The sequence below is a fragment of the Oncorhynchus masou genome, chromosome 23, assembly GCF_036934945.1.
Source record: "Oncorhynchus masou masou isolate Uvic2021 chromosome 23, UVic_Omas_1.1, whole genome shotgun sequence".
Taxonomy (NCBI): Eukaryota; Metazoa; Chordata; class Actinopteri; order Salmoniformes; family Salmonidae; genus Oncorhynchus; species Oncorhynchus masou.
Genome location: NC_088234.1, coordinates 39,722,312 through 39,733,950, shown reverse-complemented (window position 1 = coordinate 39,733,950; position 11,639 = coordinate 39,722,312). Strand labels below are relative to the sequence as shown.

The window sequence follows — 11,639 nt, the reverse complement described above, 5'->3', positions numbered from 1 at the left end:
AGGATGATCTGTCACAGATCTCAACAGCTAACAACATCTAACTGATGAAATCCAATCACTCTTCACTAAACACTAGTACTGGAAATGCTGTTTGGATGAGCTGGCACTAGGATGAGCGGGCTCTGTTTCTGAGCATTGGCTCAGGGACAGACCGTACAGTAAAAGGATCAGAGGAGAGAGTGTGGCTGAGATTTCAAATTAACAATTGGAGAGGTTTATTTTTGTTTAGTTGCAAATTCTTCCCTGTTATTTACAATGGTAAAATATATATATATATATATATATATATTGAATATCCTGGTTCGGACTTCCTTGTTTTATCTCCATCCCTGGATTTATTTATTATCTCAGTGGGGTGGCTGCACATCAAACTGTTATTCTTCACTGTTCTGTGCTGCTAAACTGCAGAGGTCTGCTTCAGTGGTGCTGAATCACTGCTATTGGCTGTTTGTTTACTTTCGCACCATCAGACTCCAGGGACAAAATCAAAACAGATAGAGGGAACCCTAATTGTTAAAACTTACTGGAGGAACTGTGGAAACTCAGGATACACACATACACTGTATATATATATATGTAATGGCTAAAATGTTAATGGTTTATGGAGGATATGCAGTAAACAGACATGAGGCCAGAGATGAATAAATATGTTGAGCAGTGCAAATAAAATCAGTCTTAATGACATTAATTTTCTAGACTGATCCCTAGTTGATCACCTGCTCAGTTGTGTGTGTGTGTAGTGTGACAGACTGATTTATTGTTTGTTTGATTGATGTGTCTGTCTCCCAGTGTGTATGTGTGTGTGTGTGTGTGTGCAGGATGAGCAGCACGTTTGTGACGCTAGCGGAAGTGTTGGAGTGTCGAGGAGGCCCTCTTCTGGAGGACGAGGTGTGGTCCCTCCTCCTGGGCACTGCAGAGTCCCTGGTCGACGTCTCATACAAAGGTACAGTAATACTACTGATGTACTTACTCACTGCCACTGAGTAATACTAAATACTACTCCTGGGCACACACTGCAGTACTGTTCTTTAAAATGACTAATGCTAATGTAGTAACTCAATATACACTGCTCAAAAAAATAAAGGGAACACTTAAAAAACACAATGTAACTCCAAATCAATCACACTTCTGTGAAATCAGACTGTCCACTTAGGAAGCAACACGGATTGACAATAAATTTCACATGCTGTTGTGCAAATGGAATAGACAACTGGTGGAAATTATAGGCAATTAGCAAGACACCCCCAATAAAGGAGTGGTTCTGCAGGTGGTGACCACAGACCACTTCTCAGTTCCTATGCTTCCTGGCTGATGTTTTGGTCACTTTTGAATGCTGGCGGTGCTTTCACTCTAGTGGTAGCATGAGACGGAGTCTACAACCCACACAAGTGGCTCAGGTAGTGCAGCTCATCCAGGATGGCACATCAATGCGAGCTGTGGCAAGAAGGTTTGTTGTGTCTATCAGCGTAGTGTCCAGAGCATGGAGGCGCTACCAGGAGACAGGCCAGTACATCAGGAGACGTGGAGGAGGCCGTAGGAGGGCAACAACCCAGCAGCAGGTCCGCTACCTCTGCCTTTGTGCAAGGAGGAGCAGGAGGAGCACTGCCAGAGCCCTGCAAAATGACCTCCAGCAGGCCACAAATGTGCATGTGTCTGCTCAAACGGTCAGAAACAGACTCCATGAGTGTGGTATGAGGGTCCGACGTCCACAGGTGGGGGTTGTGCTTATAGCCCAACACCGTGCAGGACGTTTGGCATTTGCCATTGAACACCAAGAGTGGCAAATTTGCCACTGGCGCCCTGTGCTCTTCACAGATGAAAGCAGGTTCACACTGAGCACATGTGACAGACGTGACAGAGTCTGGAGACGCCGTGGAGAACGTTCTGCTGCCTGCAACATCCTCCAGCATGACCGGATTGGCGGTGGGTCAGTCATGGTGTGGGGTGGCACCTCCATGTGCTCGCCAGAGGTAGCCTGACTGCAGTTGGCCCTGGGTTCCTCCTAATGCTAGACCTCATGTGGCTGGAGTGTGTCAGCAGTTCCTGCAAGAGGAAGGCATTGATGCTATGGACTGGCCCGCCCGTTCCTCAGACCTGAATCCAATTGAGCACATCTGGGACATCATGTCTCGCTCCGTCCACCAACGCCACGTTGCACACAGACTGTCCAGGAGTTGGCGGATGCTTTAGTCCAGGTCTGGGAAGAGATCCCTCAGGAGACCATCCGCCACCTCATCAGGAGCATGCCCAGGCGTTGTAGGGAGGTCATACAGGCATGTGGAGGCCACACACACTACTGAGCCTCATTTTGACTTGTTTTAAGGACATTACATCCTTAAAATGGATCAGCCTGTAGTGTGGTTTTCTACTTTAATTTTGAGTGTGACTCCAAATCCAGACCTCCATGGGTTGATCAATTTGATTTCCATTGATAATTTTTGTGTGATTTTGTTGTCAGCACATTCAACTATGTTAAGAAAAAAGTATTTAATAAGAATATTTCATTCATTTAGATCTAGGATGTGTTATTTTAGTGTTCCCTTTATTTTTTGAGCAGTATACTATACATACTACTTCTTAATATTAATAATATACTAAGGGGATATGGATTTGTGGAGACATTACTTATTTAGAGACATTTATCAAGTATTACATGTCATTTCCACAGTATGTATTTCTATTCACTTTTCAGGACATAACAGTATGTGTAGCATCATAAGCCCCACCTCCCTGCTGCTCTCGGCCACTGGAACACTGGCGTTTAAGAACTGCACCCTATCAGATGAGGCATGCACCTTCACCGCGCCAGAGATGCTGCAAGGCCGTGCCTCCTCAACCAAACCTGCTATAGAGAAGGTTAGCATACACACATTGTGCCCAAGCCCCAGCTCCAATTAGACGTTTCGTAGGCAAAGTCCTAAGGTCAGCTTACCCTCACCAAATCCTATCTATATATATCAGATGTAAATGTAAACCTGACATTAGATTTGCCTCTATCACAATGTGGTTTCTGATGTTGACATTAGTAGCAGTTCTGCTGTTGAGCGGTGTAAGTGTGGATTATCTTGGTTCACTACAGACAGAGAGAGGATTTATGATGTAATCCATCTCTCACATGGCCTTGGGCCAGCACCACTAACTAAAAGCATTAACACTGCTGCAGTAAGCTAAGTCCCTGCACTGAAGCTAATACACAAGGGGGCAGCACTAACATGCTGTGTGTGTGTGTGTGTGGGGGGGGGGTCCTGATGCAGTAGATGGCAGCACTAACACAGCAATGAGCCTCAAGTAACTTGAAGCAAAGATAACGCACATATATCGCCATCCAGTGGTGCTAGAGAGGAAATACATTTTCGTAGGTGCTGCCCTTGTGTCGACAATGCTTTGTCTGTGTAAACCAACACACAATACACAAAGATACACCATCTGTGGTGTTAATGTGAATTGTTTTGGCATGCAGGTTTTTTTCCCAGAAGGATTTAATGTCTGACTCATATTGAGTGTCACACTCTAATCTCTCTGTCTTCTACCAGATGCTGGTGTATTCACTTGGTATGACTCTCTACTGGTCTGTCGATTATCATCTACCTCAGAATCAGGTGGGTCCATACATTACCATGGCCTTCAACATTAAATGACATCACAATTTAGAAAGTTGTTGAACAAAAAAAACTTGTTGAAGAACAACTCGTTCTCTCAAGACTTTCCCTCAAGCATGTTCAGTCCTTCAGTGATTCCGGGCAACCCCATCACACTTCTCTTTTTCCCTCCGTTGATATTGATACCTGGAGAGATATTGATACCTGGTCTTTCATCTTTATTCTTGTCTCTCCCAGCCGGTCCAGTTGAGTGACCACCTTAACAGCCTGCTACTGAGCATGTGCGAGGACCTGGCCCACCGCAGGGTCAATCTCAACAGTATCTTGGAATCCTGTGAGTCTCAGCACAAAGCCTCTCTCCTGCCTCCGCCCAACAGAGTCATAGGACAACTGGTGGAGGATGTCTTTCACAAAGCTGTGAGTGTGTGTTGGGGGTGGCAGTGTGTGGTTGTGTCTGTCTGTCTGTGTAATGCTGCAATTTTACCAGTGGAATGCTTTTCTCTCAGGTGGACCATGGCTCTGTGCCAGAGCCCTTTGCCCCGCTGAGTGGGAGGAGTCAGATGGTCAGAGAGAGGCTTCATGGTAAGGACTGCCTCTAAACGGCCTCTATATCCCTCACAGCAAACCAGGAACATTCCCCAGGACAGTAGGCAACATTCCCCTTAAGTTGTAGTTAGTATGAAGAAAAGAATCATTAGTATAAATAACATCCCACAAACATTCAAAGAATGCTTTGATCACCCAACATTTTTTTGAAGAAAATGTTTGAAATTAAATATCCTTGGAATGTTCTCGTAACATTCACTAAAATGTTGTTGACAACCTTTTTTTTTTAACTGCCACAGAACGTTCCCCTAAGAATCTTATTAGGATGCCATGGAATGTAATAACACAACGTTCCGGTAATGTTCTGCCACAACATAATGTGGGATCAATAGAAGTGGTTCTGAGGAAACGTTACACGAATGTTCTGCTAATGTTGATGGACATGTTATTGGAAACACCTATAGCAACAAGCAGGGAATATTACGGCAATGGTCTCATAAGGTTATAGTGTTACGTTATGACATGATGATGTAAAAACATTCCCAGAACATACTTCAGCAAATATATCTGGATTCAATTCAATTGATTCTGAGAAAACATTACAGGAACGTTCTGCTAATGTTTCTGGAGACATCATCCAAAACAACATGCATGGAACATTCCCGCAAGATTTTGTAATGTTATGACAGGATGTTCTAAAAAATCAAGAAAACATTGCTTTAATGTTCTGCTAATATTAATCGTAGTGTAACCAGGGCTCTAAATAAAATGTTTAAAAAAATCTATGGTGTGCCCGACCGAAAGTAAGGAGCTCAACACAAATTCTTGAAGCACAAGATACAGTATGTATATTTTTACATTGACTGAGATATCATTTTTTAAGCACATGTGGTGCTCTAGAAACTAATATTTTGTATTCTGTAAAACATCTGTTTATTATAAAAAGCTAAAATGTTGATGCAAAAATCTGTCATTGAAATTAGTCATTTGTGGAATAATAGTGCTTTTACACAATGTAGAAACCTAACTTTGAGATGCATTAGATTGAAAGTGCTACACTGTTTCTTTAAGAGCATCACCGTTTGTGAGTGATGGCCATGAAGCCTATCATGCAAGAGATCAGTCATTCATTCATCACTATGATCACTGATTTTCTAAATAAGGTGTCCCTTTTCCTTTCGTTCTGCCTCCCCCCAAAAATAAAACATATTTAGATATATTGGTAAAGTAACCAGGTTGTTAGCTAGCTAGCTAATGATGTAACATGACTGAACAATGTGTAAATACAAATACCTGTGAGGGGTTTTGGAATGACCCATGACATGGTTTATGAACAGTGCCTAAAAATGTACGCCAACTGGCTACACAAAGTGGTAGACACAGGCATTCCCATGCAGTTACGTCCTCACAAAGTTGAAAGAAATTCAAATCGCTGATGTATTCTTTACACATCGACTTTGGATTGAACTAATCTGCGCTAACTTTTTTCTCTAAGGCACTCAGAAGCAACCGCACAGGGAAGCCTATCATTACATCAATTATTATCTTTATTATCTGGGTGATTTTTTTTCCCTGGTCGCACTGGTTGCTCCCAAAATAAAATGTCAGGTTGCACAGCAAAATATCTAGTAGCATACGCGACCAAAATGGTCTCACATTAGAGCCCTGAATGTAACATTATTATAGGAACTTGCCAAACCTTTGAACAATTTTCATTTCAATCTTCTTACATCATGATATTTTATTAGACTATTGTCAAAACATATATTTTTTTAAAGAAAGTCAAATCAAGTAGATTTAAACCTGAGATCTGACATCTTCCAGCCCTTTAGGCTGCTTAGTGTGCAGCGCCAAAAGGATCCTAATGCTTCCAGTAGATTTCCCTTTACAATGAAATTGATAGAGGGGCTGAACTTACCGATTCTGCCTGGGCTTTTCTGCTGCTCATTAAGAAACATTTGATTTGCATCTTGGGGGTGTGGTTCGATGTAGGTGTGTTCGCTACATTGTACCTTGACAGTTATTTGGGGTTCACAGCAAATCTGTGAACACCCATTGTTATTTTCTGATTTATTATTTTTTCTTTCCTTAACATGGTAAAATAAGTCAAGTATTGGTGACTTTCTTTTCTAATTTGGCACAAACTAGATGCATGAGTAACTTGGCCAAAAAGAATGGCACCAATGGCCTAAAGGGGGTTCGGTTATAATCAGTCTCACTTAACCTCATATCCGTCACCTGTTTGACCTAGAGATATGAATTTTATTAAATGTTTTTCAATTCATTTTAAAAAAAAGGACCCATAAGGTACATTTTTTGAAAACCTTTCAAAAACATATTGTGAACCACAAGTCCAAATCACACTTCGGTATATAGGCCCATGGTACATGTTTTAACTTCTCAAAGTAAGGGATTGGATAAGAGATATTATTATTGATCAGGAAATAGGATTTTACATGTCCATTTAAATCCTTTGTAAATCCACTTCACAAAAGCCTATCAATGTGCAACTTTTTAGGGTCAACAATGACATTAAGTTTGGCATCGATATCTTTAAAAACATGGAAATGATTAACAATTCACTTTGACTATGTAACGCTATTGCTTAAAATAATCAGAACAAATCTTCTCATAGCCTACAAGTCAGATTCACTCCAAATTTGTTATTTTGACTCATCACAATAATCCCTAATGAGTTTGAGAAAGCAACATTGATGCAATTGAAGATGGCCACACTATACCAGTAGATGCATATTAGCACATACGCTAATCCGCTAAAATATGTTGTCCCATGATACTTGTCTTAACAAAAATCTGATTTTACATATCCATTTAAACCACTGTAAATCCACTCCACATTGGCCTATTACTTGAAACGTGTCATTGTCATCATGGACATCAATGAACCACAATAAATGTGGTTTTAAAAAACAAGGAAACTATTAACAACTGAATGATTACCTACTGCATTCAAAAGATAAGCTTTCTGTTCCCAAAACTAGAATCAGTTACAGAGTGGACCAAATTTTGTAAACTTTACCCTTTGCCAAAGTAAAAAAAAAAAAAACATTGTGCAAGGGCAAATTTTGTTATTGCAGAATAGGTGTTACCTAACGGAACTATGCAAATATATGCTAGAATGTGCCAATAGCTTCTCCCTAGCTCGTGCTTGGTTCTGCCCTCCTTGCTTGTTTGATTGATTTGCTCCCATTGCAAACGACGTGCTGTGGTCTAGTTTGAGTTAGTAAATCTACACGCTGTTTATCAATGCCCAAATTCACTAGCTAGTAAGGCCAGGACAATACCAGTATTATGATACTTGTAAGTATCGTGGCTAGGAAACAAAAACAAAGCGTATTTAACTTCTTTAGGAGAACAGCCCTATCATTATGTTGTCATCTATTTATCATATATCTAGTTGCATTTATTAATTGTCCAAGCTATAGCAGATAATAATTTACCTGGAGTTTTTTTTGCGATACTGGTATTGCCCCTGTTATGTTTTAAATTAACCGAGTAAAATCTCACGGACGATTATTCCCAATTATTCCCAATCTTCTGGGAGATATGTCAAGTGTTTTTTGTCTGTTATAAATGGGGGAGAGATTAGTGGCGTTGAAAGTGTATCCAGCATAACAACACTCTGAGTCACGTGTTGGTTAATCACTCTCTGCAGTAGATGTTATGCTATTATTACAACAGACTTCCCTTCCTGTGACATGGCCTCCTTTATACAGGGATCTGTGGCTATTCTTTCACTGAAAAGTGTACACTATCTCTGCCACTCGCCATGATCTGGGCATGTGTAACGTTCAATTTAACGTCATGGTAGTCCCTATATTGTGAACCATTTGCTGCATTCCCTCTCCTACAAGCAATCCCCTGTAACAATAAACATACATGAGTGGTATCATTCCCCAGAGACTCTATTACCATTTTCTTAATTTATTAGCCACACAGATCTCAGCCCCAGTCACATTCCATTCCATCGAACACGTTAGTCACTACCACTAATCCACTTCTATAGTTATAAACATACTAAAACATTCTCAAATCAATTAGTCAATTTCCACCAATCCCTCCTCTGGAACAAACATCACACTTATGTTCCACGACGCTTAGAAAATGTCAACTTGAACAGGGAAGAGAGAAAATACATGTTTATTAATTTTACACCATCCTTGATGCGATTGAGATTGGGGATGCCAATGGGATGCTGGTCTCCATGCCAGTCTCCTTCATCCCCAGGTGTTAAACGCAAGACACAGACTATGGGTTTTGAATGTAATTAATTGTACTGTATCATCCAGCAATCCTTATGTATTAATGCGCTTTAACATTAGGATTCTGATGACATGGTAAAACAAAAACCCCTTCATGGATGACCCATGTGGGTTCTCTAATAACCTCCCTCTCTGAGGACACTAAAATCTCAGGTTTCTAGGGAGAACCACTCCCTAGACCCAATAAATTTGAGCAGTGTACCCTCCCCTCATGTTGTGCTCTCCTCACAGCATTGGAGCAGCTCTCTCTCTCTCTCTCTTTGTCCCCTTTCCGAATCATAATTAAAACATTTGATGAATTATCCAACCAAAATTTTGAAATGACAGTCCTTAGTGCTTTACGTTGAGTCTATCACTCGAATTCAAGCCCCTCAACTAAGCACACATTGTCATGGTTAGAGTGTACATTTACAAACGGGACCATATATTACCGGTATTAAATGTTCTCATTATGGCCCTTGTTTGTCCCTGCTCACCTGTCGCGAGTGGCATATTAATGACAGATCTGTATCTCAATACATTTTTTTACCTAAATTACCATGCATTTCCTAGTGTGTAGACCTCCAAAAGCAACCTGATACTCCAAATAAACAGCAACCCTAAATCACTGTATGGGCTCAGTTGACCCCCCCCCCCCACTTAAAAAGATAAGAGAGGCCTGTAATTTTCATCATAGGTACACTTCAACTATGACAGACAAAATTAGGGAAAAAATCCAGAAAAATCACATTGTAGGGATTTTTAATGAATTTAGTTGCAAATGATGGTGGAAAATAAGTATTTGGTCATCGACAAACAAGCAAGATTTCTGTCTCTCACAGACCTGTAACTTCTTCTTTAACCTGTTGATGCTCTGGGGGCGCTATTTCATTTTTGAATGAAAAACGTTCCCGTTTTAAACAAGATATTTTGTCACAAAAAGATGCTCGACTATGCATATAATTGATAGCTTTCGAAAGAAAACACTCTGACGTGTCCAGAACTACCAAGATATTTTCTGTGCGTGCCCTAGAACGTGAGCTTCAGGCAAAACCAAGATGAGACGGCATCCAGGAAATGAGCAGGATTTTTGAGGCTCTGTTTTCCATTGTCTCCTTATATGGCTGTGAATGCGAGAGGAATGAGCCTGCCCTTTCTGTCGTTTCCCCAAGGTGTCTGCAGCATTGTGAAGTATTTGTAGGCAGATCATTGGAAGATTGACCATAAGAGACCACATTTACCAGGTGTCCGCCCGGTGTCCTGCGCCGAAATTGGTGCGCAAAAGACAGCTGCCAGTATTTTTCCATGGGATACAGAGAGGAAAGCAAGCTTCCACGAACTGCATATCAATGAAGAGATATGTGAAAAAACACCTTGAGGACTGATTCCAAACAACGTTTGCCATGTTTCGGGCGATATTATGTAGTTAATCCGGAAAAAGTTTTACGTTGTAGGTGACTGAATTTTCGGTTCGTTTCGGTAGCCAAATGTGATGTACAAAACGGAACGATTTCTCCTACACACAGACGCTTTCAGGAAAAACTGCGCATTTGGTATGTAACTGAGAGTCTCCTCATTGAAAACATCAGAAGCTCTTCAAAGGTAAATGATTTTATTTATTTGGTTATCTGGTTTTTGTGAAAATGTTGCATGCTAAATGCTACTCAAAATGCTATGCTAGCTTTGCATACTCTTACACAAATTAGTCAATTTCTATGGTTCAAAAGCATATTTTGAAAATCTGAGATGACAGTGTTGTTAAGAAAAGGCTAAGCTTGAGAGCAGACGCATTATTTTCATTTTATTTGCGATTTTCAGAAATCGTTAACGTTGCGTTATGCTAATGAGCCTGAGGCTTTAGTCACGATCCCGGATCCGGGATGGGGAGTTCCAAGAGGTTTTAAGAGGCTCCACTGTCCTCCACTCGTTACCTGTATTAATGGCACCTGTTTGAACTTATTATCAGTATAAAAGACACCTATCCACAACCTCAAACAATCACACTCCAAACTCTGGTAAAACTCAACTCGTCGTGTTTGGAGGATGAAGAATGCTGAGTTGCATCCAAAGAACACCATACCTACTGTGAAGCATGGGGGTGGAAAAATCATGCTTTAGGGCTGTTTTTCTGCAAAGGGACCAGGACGACTGATCCGTGTAAAGGAAAGAATGAATGGGGCCATGTATCGTGAGATTTTGAGTGAAAACCTCCTTCCATCAGAAAGGGCATTGAATATGAAACGTGGCTGGGACTTTCAGCATGACAATGATCCCAAACACACCGCCCGGGCAACGAAGGAGTGGCTCCGTAAGAAGCATTTCAAGGTCCTGGAGTGGCCTAGCGAGTCTCCAGATCTCAACCCCATAGAAAATCTTTGGATGGAGTTGAAAGTCCGTGTTGCCCAGCAACAGCCCCAAAACATCACTGCTCTAGAGGAGATCTGCATGGAGGAATGGGCCAAAATACCAGCAACAGTGTGTGAAAACCTTGTGAAGACTTACAGAAAACGTTTGACCTCTGTCATTGCCAACAAAGGTGTAATACTCCGGGTGTCGTGGGTGCTACCACTAAACATACAAGAGGGGGAAGGAAAGACAATCAGTGGCAGCTAATAGGCCGGTGACGACGAACGCCGAGCGCCACCCGCCCGGGAAAGGGAACCACCCTCGGTCGGACTCGTGACAGTACCCCCCCCCCCTGATGTGCGGCTCCCGCAGCGCGCCGACACCGGCCTCGAGGTCGCCCCGGAGGACGAAGTGCAGGGCGATCCGGATGGAGGCGATGGAAATCCCTCAACATGGATGGATCCAAGATGTCCCCCACCGGTACCCAGCACCTCTCCTCCGGACCGTACCCCTCCCAGTCCACGAGGTACTGCAGGCCCCTCACCCGGCGTCTTGAGTCCAGAATGGCCCGGATCGTGTACGCCGGGGACCCCTCGATGTCCAGAAGGGGGGGGGGACCTCCGGCACCACACTGTCCTGCAGGGGACCAGCTACCACTGGCCTGAGGAGAGACACATGAAACGAGGGATTAATACGATAATAGGAAGGGAGTTGTAATCGATAACACACCTCGTTTATTCTCCTCAGGACTTTAAAGGGCCCTACACACTGCGGACCCAGCTTCCGGCAGGGCAAGCGGAGAGGTTGGTTTCGGGTCGAGAGCCAGACCCTGACCCCAGGTACAAACACGGGGGCCTCACTGCGGTGGCGGTCAGCACTCCTCTTC

General features: G+C 42.4%; 1 protein-coding gene across 1 annotated transcript in view; it reads left to right on the top strand.

The window, feature by feature from the left end:
- Positions 1-819: 819 nt before the first annotated feature.
- Positions 820-11,639, top strand: part of LOC135510100 (tyrosine-protein phosphatase non-receptor type 13-like) — a 96,010-nt gene continuing 85,190 nt past the window's right edge. The window contains 5 exon segments of the mRNA XM_064930888.1: positions 820-943; positions 2,693-2,856; positions 3,534-3,599; positions 3,837-4,016; positions 4,106-4,181. Coding sequence (XP_064786960.1) covers positions 820-943; positions 2,693-2,856; positions 3,534-3,599; positions 3,837-4,016; positions 4,106-4,181 — 610 coding nt within the window.